The sequence below is a fragment of the Trichomonas vaginalis genome, chromosome II (assembly GCF_026262505.1).
Source record: "Trichomonas vaginalis G3 chromosome II, whole genome shotgun sequence".
Classification (NCBI taxonomy): domain Eukaryota; phylum Parabasalia; order Trichomonadida; family Trichomonadidae; genus Trichomonas; species Trichomonas vaginalis.
In genome coordinates this window covers 22,792,893-22,814,602 of record NC_067204.1, presented here as the reverse complement: position 1 = coordinate 22,814,602, position 21,710 = coordinate 22,792,893, and the positions used below count along the sequence as shown (strand labels likewise).

The 21,710-nt window shown below is 29.5% G+C and overlaps 6 protein-coding genes and 4 pseudogenes across 10 annotated transcripts, besides 3 other annotated features; 7 read left to right on the top strand and 3 right to left on the bottom strand.

Annotated features, from left to right (window-relative positions):
- Positions 1-610: 610 nt before the first annotated feature.
- Positions 611-1,242: a mobile genetic element.
- Positions 1,243-1,967: 725 nt separating this feature from the next.
- Positions 1,968-3,219, top strand: TVAGG3_0592940 (annotated as a pseudogene). Its single transcript has one exon. A coding segment is annotated over exon 1 (1,252 nt).
- Positions 3,220-4,668: 1,449 nt separating this feature from the next.
- TVAGG3_0592930 lies at positions 4,669-5,424 on the top strand (annotated as a pseudogene). The gene has a single exon. A coding segment is annotated over exon 1 (756 nt).
- Positions 5,425-5,447: 23 nt separating this feature from the next.
- On the top strand, positions 5,448-5,660 carry TVAGG3_0592920 (uncharacterized protein; the record flags this gene model as incomplete). Its single annotated transcript, XM_051239557.1, has 1 exon — positions 5,448-5,660. The coding sequence occupies one exon, from the start codon at positions 5,448-5,450 to the stop codon at positions 5,658-5,660; it is 213 nt and encodes a 70-aa protein (XP_051097381.1).
- Positions 5,661-6,798: 1,138 nt separating this feature from the next.
- Positions 6,799-20,279: a mobile genetic element.
- TVAGG3_0592910 (uncharacterized protein) lies at positions 7,556-7,876 on the top strand (the record flags this gene model as incomplete). The annotated part of the gene is made up of 1 exon (XM_051239556.1): positions 7,556-7,876. The coding sequence occupies one exon, from the start codon at positions 7,556-7,558 to the stop codon at positions 7,874-7,876; it is 321 nt and encodes a 106-aa protein (XP_051097380.1).
- Positions 8,305-9,497, top strand: TVAGG3_0592900 (annotated as a pseudogene). Its single transcript has one exon. A coding segment is annotated over exon 1 (1,193 nt).
- Positions 10,279-12,709: a mobile genetic element.
- On the top strand, positions 11,507-12,271 carry TVAGG3_0592890 (uncharacterized protein; the record flags this gene model as incomplete). The annotated part of the gene is made up of 1 exon (XM_001295286.1): positions 11,507-12,271. One exon carries the CDS (start codon positions 11,507-11,509, stop codon positions 12,269-12,271), a length of 765 nt encoding a protein of 254 aa, XP_001295287.1.
- TVAGG3_0592870 (uncharacterized protein) lies at positions 12,730-13,059 on the top strand (the record flags this gene model as incomplete). The annotated part of the gene is made up of 1 exon (XM_051239555.1): positions 12,730-13,059. The coding sequence occupies one exon, from the start codon at positions 12,730-12,732 to the stop codon at positions 13,057-13,059; it is 330 nt and encodes a 109-aa protein (XP_051097379.1).
- TVAGG3_0592860 (keratin-associated protein family) lies at positions 13,675-14,664 on the bottom strand (the record flags this gene model as incomplete). The annotated part of the gene is made up of 1 exon (XM_001289535.1): positions 13,675-14,664. One exon carries the CDS (start codon positions 14,662-14,664, stop codon positions 13,675-13,677), a length of 990 nt encoding a protein of 329 aa, XP_001289536.1.
- TVAGG3_0592850 lies at positions 14,717-15,983 on the bottom strand (annotated as a pseudogene). Its single transcript has one exon. A coding segment is annotated over exon 1 (1,267 nt).
- Positions 17,947-18,288, bottom strand: TVAGG3_0592840 (uncharacterized protein; the record flags this gene model as incomplete). The annotated part of the gene is made up of 1 exon (XM_051239554.1): positions 17,947-18,288. A coding segment is annotated over one exon (342 nt), but the record flags the coding sequence as incomplete, so codon positions are not given.
- Positions 20,280-21,710: the final 1,431 nt, after the last annotated feature.

Here is a 21,710-nt window from a genome sequence, read left to right as displayed (position 1 = left end):
TATATATAGACGATGCATTAAAATATATTTATTTATAAATCATTAAAAAAAATTAACATTAATTTTAAAATAATTTATTTTTTATCTTTTATAAAATAATCTATATATAGATGATGTCAGATATTCCGCGATTAATTAAACATTGTTTAAATCCTGAATGGGTTAAACTTCAATTTAAAAATGAAGATTGTGAATTATTAAATGAATATGAAAGCCAAAATAAGCTAATGAGGTATAAATATAATGATAAAGAATATTTAATTTCATGGAATCAATGGAGTCATAATCAAAGACCTCATAAACGAGAAGAAGAAATTGAAAATAATGAAATGGAAATCATTGATGACATTAAAGAGGATGGAATTCCTAAATTTTGTAGAAAAACCTTTAGAACTAAGTTAGGAGCATATAAACGTAGAGTATTAAATCCTGAATATCTTAAACATCAATTTAAAAAGGAAGACTGCGAATTATTAAACGCTAATGAATATGAAAACGCTAAATCAAAACTGAGATATAAATATATTGGTAATGATGAAAGGTGTAAAGATAAAGATAAAGTTTATTCAGTTTCATATAATAACTGGCACACGTTAGGGATAAGAAAACATTTAGGAGATTATGGGAAATGTTCTGAATTCTTTAAATCTAGTATATACGAGAGAATAAAATAAATCAGATATAATTATTTTCATGAATAAAAGATTCACTACCATAATGAAATAAAAAATAAAAAAAAATTTTAAAAAATAAACTTCTTACGAAAAATTAAAACTTAGTTATGTTTATTATTTTATTTTTTTATTTTGTATGAAATGAGCGTCAAAACTAACAACGTTAAAAAATTAGGATTCACAAACGAGGAAATAAAGGATATATTAGAGGAGGTGGGTTATGAAGTTGATAAATATTATTTAAGAAATTGTCAAAAATTTGCCGAGTTATTAAATGATTTAGATTATGATGGAAAAATGAATAAAGATGATGTTATAAATTTCTTATATCCCACATCTGAAGAAGAAAAACCTAAAGAACCTGATGTTTTCCCTGAATATTATGAAGAACGGATTAAAGATGATGAATACAATGAAATTGAAAGACTGAAAAAAATAAGAGATGAAATAGATGAAAAAATTAAGGAATTAAGAGAAGTTGAAAAATATAATGAAAATGAAGTAGAGGGTTTAATGAATATCCCAGCTTCAGAATCAGAAGTACAGAAATCTCATGAAGAAAGATATAAAAATTATGTCTCAGAATCAACACAAAATTTATTAGATGGTGAAATAGACGAAACACTTTCAGAAGAAGGTACTAAATTTATACGTAAACATAAGTTACAATTTATTGATAATGAAGAATACCCTTGTATCTTACTTTCACCACCTTAGATTCAAAATTCAAAAAAGCTCTTAAAAACGTGACATATGCAACTAATACGATTAAGAAAGAAGATCATGATATTTACACAAATTATTATTTAAATAAATGCACAGGTGTTGATAAAGTTTTTGATTTATTAGATAAAATATCAAAAGAAACCATTGGAACATATAAAATTTTATGTGATTGCGGTTTCATTGTTGAAGATACTAATAATGTTTCATATGAAAGAACAGCACCGAAGGAAGATGAAGTGGAAAGGTCTATACCATTCGTTATTAAGAATATAAAAGATATGAAAACGTATAAGCATTATATTTATTCATTTATTTCAGAAAAAATGGAAGCAACCCATAAAACATCTTCTCATCATTTTATAGCTATTCATACATTCCTTTTCAAAGTTGTGAAATTAAATAAGACAGGAATTAGATTTAATGTATCAGGGTACGCATTCTTGAGTAAATTAAAATGTATTCGTCACGTCGCAGATGATAAAAATTTATGTGTTCTTAATTCATTTTATGGGCTTTAAAAAATAAACTTTATTTTTATTTATTTTTTAATTTTTTATTCTTACATAAATGAACAAAAACGGAACAGCTAAAATGAATGATAATCAAATTAGAGCAGAAGGTAGAAGGTTATTTAAACGCTTCTATAACATTCCTGATGGTGTTAATCCTAAAACTCGTAGAAGCTATTTAAATGAAGCAATAGATGCATATGAAGGGTTTGACATTTCATCAGAAAGTGAGAGATTAGCGAGAATGTTAAATGTTAATATTGATTTCTATTATTGTGATCCTCAACCAGAAGACGTGGACATAAATAAGGTAGACTTTCCATTAGTGGAATCAATAATGATAGATCCAGAATTTGAAACAGTAAATATTTTATTAACACAGAGTCCATGTGGAAAACTTCACGCTGACAGAATAACAGACGTTGAAGCACTCACCGGCTATAAAGTTTGTCCATATTGTAAAGAAGAAGTTTATTCTATCCGTGATGATCCAGAAAGGAAAAACCAAAGAAGATTTTTAAAGCATTGTGAGAAATGTAAAGAAAATAATGGAAGATTAATTCAAGACGTTCAATTGCAAAAGACACAGCAACCATATGCACCACATATTACGAAACAGAAGATATATCAGTGGTTATTAGCTCACAATTTGCAGAATATTATAAACCGACAAGATATTATATTACTTTTGACTTTGAAACATTAGAGACTAAAGAAGAATTACAACTTTCTGAGTGTGCAACTTTGAACGCTTACTTAAAACCATTCATGGTATCATCAACGGTTAAATTAAATGATAAAACATATACGAGGAATTTTTGCTTAACTTCGAGTGATTCTTTTATTTCTGATTGGATTGATTTTTATTTTCAACCTGTTCATTAGTTGCTAAATCAAATATGAGTCAATACAATGAATTATGAAGCCGCAAACGGCGGGGACTTTGTCCCATACATTAAATGAAAAACAGAAGGAAGCATTTAAAGAACTTCTAGATGAGGAATTCAATAAAGTGAATATCATAGGTTTTAATTCGGGAAAGTTTGATTTAAATTTAATTCTTCGTGATTTAAACACTGCAAAATGGAAAATAAAATCAATGCTGGGTTCATCTTCACAATTTAAGCAAATCATTGTAAAGAAAACAAACGTTCCATATGAATTGAGATTTATTGACATCAGAAATTATATAGCGGGTGGGACATTAGACCAATTCACTCAAGATTTCGGAAACAATAAATCACGTGTTAAATCCTTTTTCCCTTATCAATTTATCACATGGGAGAATTACGAAGAAGAATTATATAAAGAGGAACCATTCACGAAAGATTCATTTTATTCAGCATTAACTCAAGAAACTATATCAGATAGTGATTATCAAATATATCTCAATGATGCTAAAAATTTTAAGAATAGATTAGAATATTTTATTCATTATTGCAATAAAGATGTTGAAATTATGATTGACCCAATCGATAAAATTATTGAAGAAACATTTGTTTATAAAATTGATATGCTTCATAATCTTTCTTTATCATCGAATGCTTCAATGATTCGTTACGCTTTAGCATATAAAGACTTTAATCCTAATGAAAAATATCCTGAGGAAGAGATAGAATCAAGTTTTGAATTAACGAAAAAGTATTGGAAATATAAAATTGAATCATATAAGAAACAAGATGAAAAAGCAGAAAGGGATACTAAAAATAATGTTTCAATGGATGATTTTCAATACTATCACGATTTAATCCTTTCATCTAAATGCAAAATGTGTGGTAAAGCGTTTACATATGCTAATAAACCAACATTAGATAGAATCGATAATGAAAAACCACATACAAAGAAAATTGTCAGTTAATGTGTTGTTATTGCAATGTCGTAAAATCAAATAAAGATGAAGATGTTCAACGTTTAAGAATCAATTTAAGAAATTATGCATTAAAAAATAATTTACCAATGACTTTAGATTCAGTTGAAGCTTATCACATTCTCCGTAATGGAATTACTGGTGGTTTATCAAATGTTCAACATAGAGTAAATCTTAAAGGAATCACGCACATTAATAAACTTTCATATATCCAGAAACTAAAACTGTATCAAATGAGGACACCACCAACATTATGACTCATTTCGTTGGTGTTGATTTTAATTCATTATATCCTTCATCATTTTCATCTAATCCTCATGATTTCATTCAATATACTGACCATAAAATGTATATGCCGGGAAGATTGAATGGCGTTATCATTTGTGATACAGCAACAAAGAAAGCAAAAGCACTGGGAATAATTAGAAGAAAAATACTTTATTCGTGGCTGAAGTAAAGGGTCATATTGATGAAAAATACATTAATGATTACATAAACTTTTTACCGATAATAAGAAACTTAGATATTATCACAGATGAAAAAACAATTGGCAGTTTTATGTATAATTACATGAAATCAAACAATCTACCAGTTGACCAGAAACAGAGGAAATTAACTCAGTTAGCATCAACACACAACCAATATCAACCATTTTCTTCTTATTATCTATGGTATCTAATCGACAGGTTTAATTTTATCATTGATGACATTCAATCAATTTTAACATTTACGAAAAACACTTGTTTTAATGAATTTGCGAACGAATTTATGAACGAAAGACAAAAGCTGAATTAGAAGGAAATAAAGGAAAAGTTTATTTTGCAAGATTTCACTTAATGGATCATATGGTTACGATGCAATGAATACACAAAATTACGCAAAGACTAAAATAATGAATGCACAGAAGGCACGCGTTGCATGTATGTCAAATAAGTTTAAAAACATAAGAGAAATAGGTGAGGATACATATCAAGTGATGCTTAAAGATAGATTTTATAGATGTGATACATGTTTACAAGAGGCATTCTTCACTTTAGATAACGCAAAATACTGGTATTTGTTTTCATTTATGATTTTATGTATAAATGCATGAATGTTAATCGTTTTCATTTCATTGAAGGTGATACTGATTCATCTTATTGGGCTATTGCTGGTGACCCAAATCTTCCTAACACTCAAGCATTTCAAGCAATTGTTACCGATAAACAATTTTATGATAAAAACATTTTCAAATTCGCACCTTTTGATTTCTTCTGTTTTGATGAGAAATTTAAACCTAAATTAAAGAATAAAGCTGAAGAAAAAGCACATGAGAAAAAATTATTGGGTTTAGCAATTGAGAAACAAGGTGATAACATGGTTGCTTTATGCCCTAAGTGTTATACATCATTCAACGGTTCAATTGAGGAAGTGATTTTAAAAAGATTGCACAAAAAATGAAAGGTGTTAGTTTACGACAAAATAAGCAATTAACACCTAAAAATTATTTGGATATAATAAATGATAAAGTTATTTTCGATGGTCAAATATTAATTTACAACTTAAAAACGGGTCAATGACTCGCTTAACAATCGGTAAGACTGCATTAACAGGAGCACACACTAAGGCTGTATGTTGTGAAAATGGATGTTGTATGCCATTTATTTAATACAATTTAAAATTTTATTTTTAATGAAATGCCACAGAAGAGACAAAAGGAACCAAATCGATTTATACCAAATGGTTTTAACTTTCAGATTCCAAATAATCAACCACAACGAATTTTTCAAATCCCACCACAGCATCAACAGCCGCAACAACGACCACCACCACAGCATCAACCACCACCACCACCACAACGGAGAAGAACATTCACCCCTGAAGAAAGAAATTTCAATAATTTGATGCGTCAACAAAATCAAGGTTTGAGATTTTATCCGGGCAGTAATGGTATACATATAAGGCATCCAAATTTAGATAGAAGATATACCGCTGAGATTCATATTTTACCTAATAATACGGTTAATTTTGCTGGATTTTATGATCATCATCAGGAAATCTGGACTCCACCATTTGATACCGTTTTAGAAGGAGGAACGTTAATGATGCGATTCAATATGTAAATAATGGTTTTGATACTATGATTCAAAGAGGTGGGCACCCTTAAAACATTTATTTTATTTTTATATAAATGGATAACGCAGATTTAGAAAAAAATTTAATTGATGATTTAGTACTTAATCAAAATTTTCTTAATTATTATGAATTAAAATCATATCTCCAAAAACATAATAAAAATATAACGGGTGATGATATGGATTATTATTACATATTATAAAATGAAATTTTGAAATATCATGATAAAATAATTTCTAAAATTAAAGACAAAATTAAAAATAATGAATATACAAAGGGAAAAACTAAATCACAACTTAAACAGTTGAAAGATTTCAAAAATAAAGTATTAACAGAAGAAGATATTGATGAATTATATAAATTATATAATCCTGAGCCGCAAAAGCCAGAGGAACAAAAACAAAAGAAGAAAAAGCCGAAAACAACACCAAAAGAGAAAGTAGCAAATGTTCAACAGCTAAAGGTGCAAAACGCACAGGTCCTTCAGACCATAAATGAAGCACAAGCTTTAATTTATGATTCATTAGTTAAACCATATTCAGCCCGACTTTTAAATGAAGATCAACTTTTGGAATTCATCCTTCAACATAAACTCGAAGCGGGAAAGTATATCAAACCTTTATATACAGCATATTTAAAACAAATGAATAGAATACATCCAGAATTAATGAAAGGAAAATCAACAACTAAAACTTCATCATCCAAAATCAAAGCAGATAAAATTAAACCACTTGCAACACCAAAACATCCAACGGTAGTACCTCCTCCTTCAGTTAATCCTTCATCATTTACTTTATTATATCCATTTCAAACATTAAAGAAACAAAAAGATTTTAAAAAGGATTTCAAGATATTAAATAAACCAATTGACCCGAAAATTCAACCGTTAAAGGAAAAATTTAGTCGCCCTTCATTTGCACCATATCCATATTCATACGAAATCGATCATCTGGAATATTCAAAAGGAAACGTTACTTATTTATTTGCCATTAACATTAACACTAGATATTTATATTGCATTCCAGTGAAAGGGAAAACAGAACAGGAAACAAGAAGAGCTATTCAATACTTACTAGATCATAAAAGAGTAGATAATATAAGGGGTGATGGTGATAAAGGATTTCAGGCAGCTATGGCTCATTATTTCCCACAAATTAATTTTTACTTCTCATCTTCTCCATATACGTTTCATAATAAAATAGTTGATGCGGTAATGAGAACTCTTAGAGATGCGTTAGGAGTTAACGGTCGGATATACTGGGATGGAAATCATGACTCCATCATACAGCAGTTAGTATATTATTACAATAATACATGGCATAGAACTATAAACATGAAACCAGTGGAAATGAAAAATGATATTTCAAAAGAATGGGAATATATTAGAAAGCAAATGGAAAGGTTAAATGATGTTAAACGTGAACAAATTAATTCGGGGCTCATGAATTTTAAACAAGGGGATAAAGTTTTGATTCATCTCGATTATGGAAAAACTAATAAATCAATGACAAAAAGAAGACGAAGATTTGACACAATAGCTGATTTTGTTAGATATATTAACGGCAATGCATTAGTTGAAGTTGACAATAAATTAATAGAAATTCCGATTTATTTTATTACTCCATTATATTTAAATAATATTTAATTTTTTTATTTCGTAAGAAATGAGTGACAACAAAGCAGCCAAGAGTCCTGATTCAATTAAGATTCAGAGTCCAGACAATGAATATAAAAAGAAACTAAACAGAATTAAATCAAAAATATGCTATTACAAAAAGAAGCTGCAATGCGGTGGGGCTGATGCCCATAAAACTAATGGAACTGAAAACGATAAAGAGAGGAAAGAAATAATCGAAAAATTAGAAACTTTCCGTTCAATCCTTAAACTGAGTGAAGCAAAAATAAAAGAATTTAATAGAATAAATAAATTGATTGGAAGAGATGAATTTAATAAAGATGAATTTTTAAACTCTATCCAAATTTAATTTTTATTCCTCTTCGACAACGTCTCTTCGAGACGCCGAACCCTTCTGGGTTCTTCTTTCCATCATTACTGCATAACCGCATCTTCTCAGTTTTCGTGGTTTGTTGTTTTTAATTCGTTCTTGCATCATTTTTATCATTTCCTCCCTTGTTATGATTCGTGTTAAATTTTGAGCTTGTGGGGTATCCATTTATATAAAAATAAAATTTTGTTATCAGTTATTTTATCGTTAATGGTTTTTAGGTTATTCAATAATTAATTATTTTTGAAGAACTGAACGTGTCACCACGTCACCATGTGTCACCGGGTTAATTAACTTCTCTTAAAATTACTGACAACATGACATTTAGACAACTAGCCCGGAAATTTGATGCAGTCCAAAAATAAAGTTAGTTTTAAAATTATTTTTATTTTTTTATTCCTATATAAATGACAGCAACAAACAACAACAGCAACTATATCGTTTCTGATGAAAAAGTTATTGATTCATTAGCTGAAGAATTAGTTGTGGCAGAAACTAAAACCCTCAACGAAAGAATTGGTGAAAACAAGATTGATTTACATAACTACCTCAAACACGATGGAGGAAAAGGAAGGAAAACTGGTATGGCTTTATTAGTAAATAAAATTTCAAATTTAACGATTATAGATGTTGATATCAATAAATCATACAATGATGAACTTAAAGAAACAGTTAGAAAAGATATTTTATCAAAACTTTCGGATAAAGATGTTATCGTTAAAACCGCTTCAGGAGGTCTTCACATTTATTGCAACACTAATTTCTTCTATTCAGTTTCGAACAGAATGATTAAATGTTATTCCTGCAATGATTATGATATTGACATAATGACTTCTATGGATGATTCAAAGCGTTCTTTAGTAGTTATGGCTGATTCAAGAGTTCGCAAGAATGCAACAGAACCAATCAATACATACTCATTCATTCGTGGAAGTTACGATTCAACATTAACTAGAACCGTAAACGATATATTAAATGATTTGAATATTAAGGTAAGAGTTGAACAGAAGAATGAAGAAATAAAGACTATCATGAATGAAAACAAAGATGTAAACATTGACGATAAACTTGCCCAGAGCATAGTTGATGGCATCAGTGATTTTGAAGTACATAATGACGGTGGAAACATGAATTTAGAAAAGAAGTTACATTATTCACACTGTTTCAAGCAATTAATTCGTTACCGGATCATTTGATTAATGAAGCATACATAACGTTTATAACTTCTGCAATTTAACTGAAAATGCAAAAAGTAATTTTGAAAAAGCACGTAGTAGATATGCACATTTAATGACTTCTCCATTTGTTTTGGTGAAGATTCTAAAACTATACCAAAAGGAATATTATGATGAATACGTTTTGCCTTTATTACGTAAGCCAAAAATACCATTTGATATAAAACTTGATGATTCATTCTTGATAACAGATATTAGACGCAAGGCTGAAAATCATCAGTATAAAACAGTTCTGAAGTAATTGAGGATTTATCACGTGTAATCCGTTTTGTAGATTGTGGAAACAAATACTTCATTCAGAAAGATTACAACATACACGACAAAATGAATCAAATATCATTCGTTCTTCAATCAAACATGAAAGAGTCACTCAAAATGATTAAATTATTTAAAGAAGAAGGTAAAACCATAACAGCATGGATTACTATTAAATCAATTGTCTTCATTAACCGTTAAGGGTGTTTGCTTTAAATCTGATTCCCCAGATGTTTTCTCAACGTTTCAGGGTTATAAATACAACATTCTTGAAAAGCCTGATTACTCAAAAATTGAAATGTTTATGAATTTCATTAAAGAAGCCATTTGTGATAATAATGATGAAGTGTATAAATACCTTCTCGGCTGGATTGCATCAATGATTCAACATCCTGGAATCAAGAATGAAACAGCAATTATTTTGAAAGGACTTCAGGGAACAGGTAAAAACAGATTTACAGACATTATTTCTGAACTTCTCGCCGGCTATTCAATCAAAAACATTACTGAAATAAGTGAGCTAACGGGTAATTTCAATTCAGTAGTTGAGAATAAAATGTTTCTTGTACTTAATGAACTCAAGAATGTAGGTGAAGATAGACTCGCAAACTTCAACGCTTTGAAATCAATTATTACGGATAATCAAATAAGAATTAATGAAAAGAATCAACCCAGAAGAACAGCACAGAACGTTGCAAACTTCATTTTCGTAACTAACAACGTCTACCCTGTCAAAATTGAAGTTGGAGACAGAAGATACGTAGTTTTAAGAGTTAATGGTAAATTCAAGGGTCAATTTGATTATTTCAAGAATTTGATTAATTCATGCACAAAGGAATTTTATGATAACCTTTTAACATATTTTATGCAATATGACCTTTCATCATTTAAGGATGGGCACTCATTAGGGTGATGAAAAAAATCAAGTCTAGCAAAGTCAATATATTAAAAACAGTGAAGACTATTATATAGCATTATAGTGCACAAGCTCAAATATTTAGTGATGCATTTCTCGAACTTATTTTATTTATAAGTTAACCTTGAAACATGAATTTTAGTATATCATGAGCATATTTTTTTTCTAATTTTGCAATACTTATAATATCATACCAGGATTCATGTGGAAGTCTAATATTTGGTATATAATATTCTTACAATAAATGTATTAATTCAATTATATTCAAAATGATGGGTCGCAATTTTTACTGAAATTGCAAATTTAATTTCAACAATGAAATTATTGTTTAAAAAAAATAGCACAACAGCAAGATGGACAATCATATATAGAATTATAATGCTCCATATAATGCTTTGATTTGATGCGTATATAATGTTATTTTTTCGAATATCTTTGTAAAAAATTGATTTTTGTAATTTTTGAAAAAATTCGATTTTATTTCGAGATTTCCTCTATAGGTGAAGTATATTGAACAATATTCCTATGGGAGAAAATAATTGTAAGTATGAGTACTTTCATTAATACTATGGGTGCCATGGTTATCGCTCAAACGATCAAGTTATATCTCGATTGCGTAAATTGAAATTTTGCTATTTTCTAAATTCACGGCAACAACATTCTTTTATCCTGATCGTACATCACAATATTTGAATGTGCGACCATTTGTTCAAGAAACCGTCAAGTTATTCTTCATTTTTCATGCCGCGGCGAACAAAAGCAGTTGCAAAGCGTATAAAGAACTTAGTTCAAAGCGCGAAAAATAGGGTAGAGCCATATGTCGTCAACACTGTTGAATTTGTGCTATCTGTATTATTGAGCGGCGCTACATTTTGCCAATCAGAATTTCAATTCATGCTGAATAACATCAAAGTTCCGTCAGAAGCTACATTTCATCGAGTCCAAGAAAAGGTTGGTCGTGTTATCATAGAAGTTGCCAGAGAATCTGTTAATTATTGGAAATCTCGAATGAGAAAATGTTCGGGACTTTTGTTTGACGGTTCTTGGAGTCAGAGAAGAAATGCAATGTTTTGCTATGTACAATTTGTAGAAGAGAAACTCAAAAAAATTGTAGATTGGGAAGTGATATCTAAATCTTTTAAAAATTTCAAAGGTAATTTCAACGGAAAATCAAATGAAATGGAATTTGAAGGCTTAAAAAGAATGCTGAAGCGTTGGAATAATGAAAAACGTGTAAATTTTTTTGTGCATGATGGCGATGTCAAAATTGTTTCTACAATCAAAAATACGTTCAAAGGTATCAGAGAATACAGAGATCCTGGACATTTTCTTAACAATATACAGAAAAAGCTCAAACTGCCAGAATTCAGAATCTTATCTAGCATTTCAAAGAATTTATTGCGTTGGCTTAGGCAACTTCTCAATGACACACATATGTCAATTAAAACAAAGAAGTTTTTATGGTTGAATTCCGCTAAACATTATGCCGGAAATCATAAATTTTGTCCAGATCCTGAAAAATGCAAGATGATTAAACCATGGAAATATGCAAAAAATAAAACTGCTATAAAAACACTTAAAAAATTCCTCGAAGATACCGTAAAAATCTTTGATATGGTAAAAAAGATTCATTCAACTCAAGTAGTTGAATCGATAAACCATATCAAAGCAATGCTTGCTAATAAAAATATTAATTGGCATGCTTCTTGGCCAATTAGGATGGCAGTCACAATATTGCATTTCAATGAAAGTATGTTTGAAACGATTGTAGCAATAAGATACAGGTTAAATTTACCAACAATGCCAGAAATGATGAACAGATATTTCAGAATGTATGATACAACAAAAGATTTAATCAAAGCATTCAAAAATTCAAAGCAAGTTCAAAAAAAGTTTGCGGCATTAAGAGCTATAAAGAGAGGTCTTCAAGCTACTGATGATCGTATTACTCTTAAATCACATAAATAATTATTAAATTTATTTCACCCTCAAAACATCATAATCTTGCACCTTCTTTGAATAAACACTTTCACCTTCTATTTTTAATTAATGTTTTTTAATTGTCCAAAATTTTTATATTATATAAGATATAATTTTTTATAAAAGTATTATTTTCTAAAAGATAAGTATATATTCTTAATCACAAAACCTAGCATTTTATCATATCTATATATCAGCTTCCTAAATATAATACTCATATAGTTAGTATGATTTTAATGTTTTTGAACATGAAACGAAAATATGATTACAATCATATAACATAATGGAGTTATTGATATAACTTATATGCATGATACATTAAGAAGTCTTCCAACAATATAGATATAGTTGTAGATTCCTATGATTCCTTTTATATTGTGAGATAATAACATTTTTATGCTGTCAGGAGCCTATGAGTGCCCATCCTTAACGTACGAATCATACCGATGACTGAAGCCAAACAAGATTTAATAGAATTATCAACAAATCCTTTAGATGAATGGATAAATACACATTATGATGAATTGTGTGCAGGTATGACGTGTAAAAATGCTCTATGCTGCAAACCATCAGACATGAAAGACAAAAACTTTCAAATGAGCATTAAAGATAAATGTGAAAGGAAACAGAGAAGAATAGATGGTAAACAAACATGGTGTTATGTTTTGAAAGAAGAAATGAAAGGATTATATAAACAGGTTGAACCAAACGATAATGAGGATTCATTTACTGACGATGAAATACCTGTAAATGAGCCGCTAAGCGGCGAGACCTGAAGGTCTTGCAGTATAAAGTATGATTGGAATTTATTTTTGCATTAATCCTGCTGTGATGTCTAAATGTCATGTTGTCAGTAATTTTAAGAGAAGTTAATTAACCCGGTGACACATGGTGACACGTTCAGTTCTTCAAAAATAATTAATTATTGAATAACCTAAAAACCATTAACGATAAAATATATTTTTGGTGTAAATTTTATTAAGTTCATCTTTAGTTAATTTGAATGGATTCGCTAATGTTCCACCTTGAGCCACAACACTTGCCCCGGCTAATTGTGAAGAACCTGGGATAAGTACTCCATGAAATGATTTCATTGGTATCATTAATTTAGAAATAGTTGGCTTAATTAATTTTGTCATTTATGATAAAAATAAAATTGCATAATTTAAATTTTTTTCTTTCTCATTTTCTCATTTTTCTCTTTTTTCATCCTGTTTTGGTTTCAGCAACTTTTCAAGTTGTTGTCAGTAACTTTAATTTTAACTTTGGATCAAATATTGGGTTTCCATCTTTATCTCTTCCAATAACACCATATGGTAGAATCTTCATTTATACTAAAATAAAAATTTAAATTATGCCGTTCTAAAGTTTGTGAAACAAACATTGAGCGTTCATTGAACGCGAAACCATGCATAAACTGTCATATAAGGTGGCATATAATCTTCACCCGAGCCTGTTGGATTTGTTGTGAAAGTATGGACATGATTTCCTCCTGGTTCAGTTGGTCGAAAAGTCTTTTTTGCTGAATTGTTATAAGATGGAGATAAAACGTCATTGCCAGCTTTATAGTCTGAGTTGTATAATGGGTGGTCTCTTAATGAGTGGCTATGGTCGCCAGAAAAGTTTGTCGTTCCTGTATGAGTGTGCGCAGATAAGTTTGCTTCTTTAATTTTCTTTGAGCCTCCTGTTTGCTTTGAAGAGTTAGCACAGTATAAGAATTTATCTACAATCTGCTGCCATGTACCGAAACCGAATACATCAGCTGGATTTGTTGAATTCATTGATGTATATATTGAACCAATGGGGTAAATCATCTCAAGAATTGTATTTAATCCATTATGAATATTGAATTTATTATATAATATTGAATTTGGGTGAGTATTTAAAACTGGTCTTGTTATCAATATTAACGTATTATTTTTGAAAATTGCTTTTCTAACATCTTGAAATTTTGTGATTTCAGACCAATTTCTTCCATCACTACTGATATTTACTAAATCACCACATCCAAAAGCAATGAAATACCCATCAATATAAAATAAATTTGTAAATCTATAATTTCGAGTAAGTTTTGGAGTGAATGAATAAACCAATTCCCAACTTGGTGTTTTCTCTGGATCCTCTGAAAAATCCTGTGATAAATAAATATGTCTGTTATAACTTACAGGATATGAATAGACCATACCACCTGAAACAAGAACACAAACATTTGAAGCATAACATAAAGCTTCAATGTCTCCATCAGCTTGAAAAATTTGTTCAAAACGACCAAATGGTATTGAATATGATCTATAAATTTTATCATTTTGTAGGATAAAATACATGTTGTTAATGTAATACCACTTACTTGTATAATCAATTTCCAAATCTGATGACATCATACTAAACATATAATAATTTATCCCATCCTCACTAATGAAAATTTGATTGACTTCATAAATTAGTACCCATTTATTATTAACGCATCTAATAGGATTATTTGGATATTTAAATTTAGCATCTTGATTTAAATTACATTTGAACCATTGGATACAATCGAATGAATAACAAGGGCAAAAATCATCTCCAACCGTTATCATTCCATAAATTTACCGTTATTATATTCAACATATAAAATTCTTGGATTAATGATTGGCTTTCGTGTATCAGGATTCCAAACAGATGGAGTAAATGATTCATAGTTTTTAAAATCATTTGTTTTAAAATAATAAAACACTCCAGCTGTATAAAATAAATACGTGGTCACTCCATCATAACATATCCATTCAAAAGAATCTATATCAAAGGTTTTATCCGATGATTTCATAAAATTTAAAAATGGTGGAGTAAAATAGACCTCTGATTGTTTTATTTCTTCATTAACAAATAATATATCAGCTTTCTTTGCTAACTCAGTATTAATGAATGAAATAACTTTTTCCTTATCTGCTTTCTTCTCTAACTCATCGTTAACATAAGTTTTATCTGCTTTCTTCTCTAATTCATCATTAACATAAGTTTTATCTGCTTTAAGGTCTAAACATCCTGAAACCCATTCTGTATCAGCTTTAACTTTAAAAGTCTCCAATGTCCATTCATGATACCATTCAACCTTTTCTTTAATTTCATTATCTTTTTCATCAACATAAACCAAATGTGCCTTCTTATTTAATTCAGTATTAACGTATTCCTTATCTGCTTTCTTATTTAATTCAGTATTAACGTATTTCTTATCTGCTTTCTTCATTAATTCAGTATTAACGTATTCCTTATCTACCTTCTTATTTAATTCAGTATTAACGTATTCCTTATCTGCTTTCTTCATTAACTCACTATCCACATATTCCTTATCCACCTTCTTCATTATGTCATTTAGGAAACCTTCTATGAATTCCTCATTTAAATTAAATCTTCCAATCTTCAAAACTTTAGGAAATGCATTTAATGCGTAATATCTCTGTTCTTCTGGTGGAATTGATGTTATATCATCCGTTATTCCTTTAATTTTTGAATTCATAAATAAAATTTCTTTTATATTTGATATCACTGCACCACCTTTGCAAACGAATTCGAAATGGTCATTTTTCAATACTATCTCCAAATCTCCATATTTCAACCTTTGCGTTTGTTCTGCCGTCTTTGAATTATATGCATATGTGGCGTATGTAATGGTCTGAAGGACCTGGGCGCTTTGCGCCTTAAGTTGCTGTTGTTTAATCATTTATTACGATTTAAAAATAAATATTTAATCCGTTATCTCATCAGCTATTTTCTCTATTTGAAATTGCCATAATATTTCATTCATAAATTCTAAATCACAATCAAATAGGTCAGTTATTCTAAATTTAATATTTGATAAATCTTTTGAATGAAGAATAAATGAATTCCCGGATAATTGAAACGGATATGATAAAGAAAATGTGTTTAAGTTGATGGATAAAATGTTTTGTATTGATGGGTAAGAGTTAGGGTCTAATGTTTGATGTGAAAATCTCATTGGGGTATTAACTTTATCACATTTGATTAAAATGAAATTGGAACCAGTGTCAGAATACAAAACATCCCCAACATCTTTTTCAAAATTTAATATCCCCAACAATGAACGAAGATGAGGAGTACAAAATTTAATTTTCAGCGGAAATTTAATAAGGTTATTTATTTCATCAAGTTCAAAAAGTTTATCAGGTTTTGATTTAAAATTTTCTTCATACCATACGATAAATGATTCATTTAAATAACTTAAAATCATGTTAATATCCCATTTCGCTATCACATTATTTATATACATATCATACGTTTTTTCAAGGTCATCTTTAATAAATGATATATAATCTGAAGGGTCTAAAAGAATGGGATTAAATTTACCACTCACAGAAACGAGAGTAACATTATAAATTCCGCTAACTGTTAAATTTAATTCACAGTTATTATTCGAAATAATATTGATAATTGACATTTTTTATTACGATTAAAAATATGGTAAAGCGTTATTTTCCAGTGATAAATAAAACTAGAATAAGATTACCTCAAGAATTCATAAATTCAACGAATAAGAAATTCATTCATGTTATAAATTTTAGTGTTTTCAGAAAATATGAGTCAGTGTCATATTCATCAACAGGTTATATTTCACTTCATTCAAATTTAGTTCAATCAAACCCATATAATGACCATTTCATAAGATTTTCAGATGGTATTAAAAATGTAATTGATAGATTAAAATATGAACAGATTGACAATATCGAATTTTTGGAATTTTGGTTTAAATATCCCGATGGAAAAAAGATTGAAGTTAAAGATAAAGCTGATACTATAACAAAAACAATTACAATGACCGATCCGGATAGTGGGGAACAAAAAGAAATAAAACAAACGATAGAAACTGGTGAAAGGTCAATTATTATTGATTATGATTCAAAGGATTATTATTCGATAATGTTAATGCTTGAATATTAAATAGCCTTAACAAAGAATTTTTCAAGTGATATTTTATATTCATCAACTATTTTATTATAAATATCATTATATGTTAAATGAAGTTCAGTTGTTGTTCCGTTCTTTGATATCTTAATTGTGCTAATATCCTTTATAGGATTTATTTTTGCAACTGTTCCGCAGCATGAAACCTCATCATCTATGAAAAATTGAATCTTAACGTCTGAATCTTGAACATCACAAAGAATGGCATAATGTGAATTAATGATTCATAAGGTAAAATAATTAAACCGGATTGATCAATTAAATTTATTATTGAATCATAATTATTAATTATTATATCACGGTAAATTTTCATTAATTCAGAATTAATGTCTATTTTATATGGGTTCTCGATGTTTGATGAAAGAGGCGGGGGTATGTTGGATAAGTGGGAATTTCAACAGGTTCTTTACCGGGTTCAGATAAAATGATTGGGTCTCCATCTTCTTTATTTTGCTCCTCCTCCTTTTTCGGTAAGTCACGAGTTAATAAATTTGGTTGAGTTGCTGACCTTGTTAATTCAGGGCTAACATTAACTTTAACATTTTGAATAATTCGTGATTTATCATCATTTACGTTATAACCAACCGTAATCTCTGCTTTTGCGTTAGTGTTCTTTTGACTAGTGAAACGTCTTCTCATTTATAATCGAATAAAAAAATATATTTAAACTTTTATTTTGCTGGAAGTTTTGAATCTATTATTCCCTGTATTTGTTCTTGAAGTTGATTTTTAGCTGGTTCATTGTAATTAATAGACCTAATATATTCATTAATTGCATTCTTATAATCATCTGATTTCTCAAATTTTCTTTTATCTGATTCCTTAACTAAATCATAAGTTAAACCTCGTTGCTGATATAATGGTTTCTTAATTAAATCTTTGAATGCTTGAGATAAAGCACCTGATGCAATTCTTGCTACTATAATTGGTTGGAATTGATGTTTAAGTTCATCTTTAACATTTGCGAAAACTGGATCGAATAAAGCAACTTTAAAGAATTTCTTAGCTGAAATTTCAGGTCTAATATTTGCATATTGACCATCAAACTGGTTAGAATATCGTGGTAATCCATCCGGTCCCTCTTCAATAGCATTTAATTCTTCATTGAAATAAGAATATGGATTATAACGGTATGAATTAATTTTCACCATGTATTGTTTAACACACTCTTTTTCCATTCAGCTTTTCCATTTCATCAAATTGCATAGGATAACGTTCATTATATGCTTTACGTTTAGGATAATCAGTTATAGTTAATTTATAACCATTTATGACTTTAATATTACCTTGACCATCAGTAACGAAAACTTCATTTATACCATCAGGTTTTCCATTTGGACCCGTAATGTCTGCTTCGTGTGCTTCCCAATTTGGACCTTGACGTTTGGCATATGCTTGAGCTTCTGGTAATGTTAAAACGTTTCTCATTTGTTTAACATCTTTTTGAAGACCAGCAACAATATGAACTAATTCTTTCATTCCATCAGGAACTTTCATAGTTCTATTATATGCACCCTTTTTGTTTGTTCCTTGTTTTAATGGAACCTGTAGAAGATTTGCTATTTCTGTCATGTTTAATTATAAATAAAAAATAAAAATTAATTATAAAAAGTTAATCAAATTTAACACTCCTTTATTTAAATCAACTATTATTTTTCCATGTTCACCTAATTGCTGATATTGTGTGTAAAGTTCATTAATGCTCATTGGTAAATTCACTTGATAAAGCATAACGTTCAACTGTTGACGACTAAACCCACTGAAAATGAAAAGGTTGATAGATTTGATTTAATGTTTGTGCTTAATGCTTTGAAGTATTGAACAGCCATAAAGAATGAACACTGAATGTGTCGACATTGAGTTAATAACTGATTAAAATATGATTTCTCATTTGTTATTAGTTTTGATTTCACTGCATCATCTAGAAAAATGAGTGAATGCAAAAATTCTCTATCAAAATTTGAAATAGAAAGTGTTTCAAATAATTCATCCCGTTGTTTATCAATAATTTTATCCTCTAATCCTTGCTTCTTGATTGTATTATATAATTCTTTATACATTAAAAAGTTTTTTAAATAATCTTCTGCTTCTTCTTGTGATAAATAAATAATTGGAATTTTGATTAAATGCTTTAAAGATTCAAATGTATCATCTGAAGGTGAACCTGAACGGTTGATATAAATTAACACATGTGAATAGGGGGAAGTGTTAGCAATAATGATAATTTGTTTTAATATCGTTAATGTTTTACCTTTATTTGTTTACCAATTGCTGCAGTGATTGAATTTAAGTAACATTCAGAATATGGAATTTTCATTAATTTTTCCTTAGATAGAGCATTTCTATTATCACTCAATGCTTCATTAATCATATCATCTATGTATGTATTATATACTCCTGCTAATTCTTCATAAGGAGTGTATGAATTTAAATCCATTTAATCAAAAATAAATTTATAATTTTAAACATTTCTATTCATCAATATTTCATCATATGAACTTCTATACTGTGGTGGTGTACCTGTTGGATGATATTTCAAACCTTCATCCGGTGTCCATGTCCAATATGTAGTCCTAGTAAACCAAACCTGAGGAGGATTTGTCACCTTTGAACAGTAAGTGTCATTTTCACCCTGAATGATTGGATAAGCTTTCACTTGTACTGTAACTTGTGAGTTGAAAGTTTCTAATCCATCAAAGAATATACCCGCTCCATCACGTTGAACTGGAATAGTGCATAAGAATGAAGTTTGGTCTTTCCATGTTCTAGCTAATGGCGTGCCATCATCTGCATTCAGTGGTCTAGTTAATGAGTCCTCGTATTCTTCTGTGCATTCATTCACTCCATCTAAATCAGAAGCTTGAAGCATACGTGTAAAGAATATGTCGCCCACTGTGGTCATCGCTTGATCGGGGAAGTTTCTGGAATCTATAGTGACCTGAAGACCTCGAAGCATTGGATTTTCTAAAACTGTTCTTTGCATTGCATTCTTCGGAAATGCTAACACAACATCTGTAACATTATGAAGAGCGTATGAGAAATCTGAGCTAATACCTTCAGGAGTGATGCAACCTCCATTTAGTGAACGAACGTCAATATGTTGAGCTGGAATCATGAATGGATCTTCCTTACTGAATAAACGTGGTATTGCTTTAACTGATTCTTCAATTAAACCGTATCCTGGTGTAATGCATTTATCCTCTAAAACTTCCATCTTTGTGCATGAAATAATAACGTCATCAACTGTTGCGTCAGCAGATGTAGCGGCTAAGCTTGTAATTAATTTGGCAGGAAGTCCGATTTGTTGGAATTTGCGATCATATTTATAAACATGATTCATAATCTTTTCATAATTTTCATCAGTTATCTTTTCATAAACGTAATTTTGTAAATCAGCAACTCTTAACGGGTCAACCTGACAAAATACTAAAGTATCCCTGAAAACATAATATTTAAGAATGATATCACCAAATGATTTAGGATAATCATCGAACGCCTGAAATGCTAACAAATCATTTACCGGAATAATCATATCAAAAGTGACATCAACTTCTTCATTTGCTTTCTTGAAAACTTCTGAAGGGTCAATATATTTACCACATACTGAGTTATCATATTTTTGAACATTATTATATAACGAATGAACAAACTTTTTAACTTTCCTTTCTGATTTTGGTTTATATGTTGCAAATGCGAAAGATTCACGGGCGCAATCCATCTGAAGATAACCGGCATCACCTCTTTCGGTTTCTACTTCTAATTGTTTAAAGCTTTGATTTGATGATTTGTAACCAACGAATAAACGCATGCATTTAAAAGCGGCATCACATGTGAAAGCTTTATTTGAAACTAGAGTTGCTTTAACTTTGCGTTTAATATATGTGTCACCTAATTGGTTCACATCATGAGCCGGATTTGTAATTCTTAAATGAGTTTGTTTATCATCAAAATATGGAGCATCAGAGTCATAGCATGAACTTTCAAGTTCTCTATAATATCTTCTACCGTCATTCTTTGCGAATATTTCATTTATCTTTTCGAATGAATGAAACACATTTCCATTAATCGTTTAGTGTTTGGCACCAAATAGTTAGTCGTCATTTATTAATAAATAAAAAATCAAAATTAAAAGATGAAAATGAATTTTTAATTTTAATGAAATAATCAACTATGGCTGCAGGTATATTTAAGAAACTGTGGGATAAAGTAAAAAGAGGAGCGAGTAAAGTTTGGGAAACATTGAAGAAGGAGCAAATTGGATATTTAAGAATAAAGAAGCAATTAGTGACGTTGCTGAATCAATAACGCCAAAAGCTGCCCCAATAAGAGAAGTTTTAAATAAAGGAGAAAAAGTTTATCAAAGACTACAACCGATACTAAGATAAAAATAATATTTATTTATTTTTCCACTATCTACCTCCTATTTTTTAAGTATTCCTTCAGCAATTCCACCAACTGCGTTACCTGC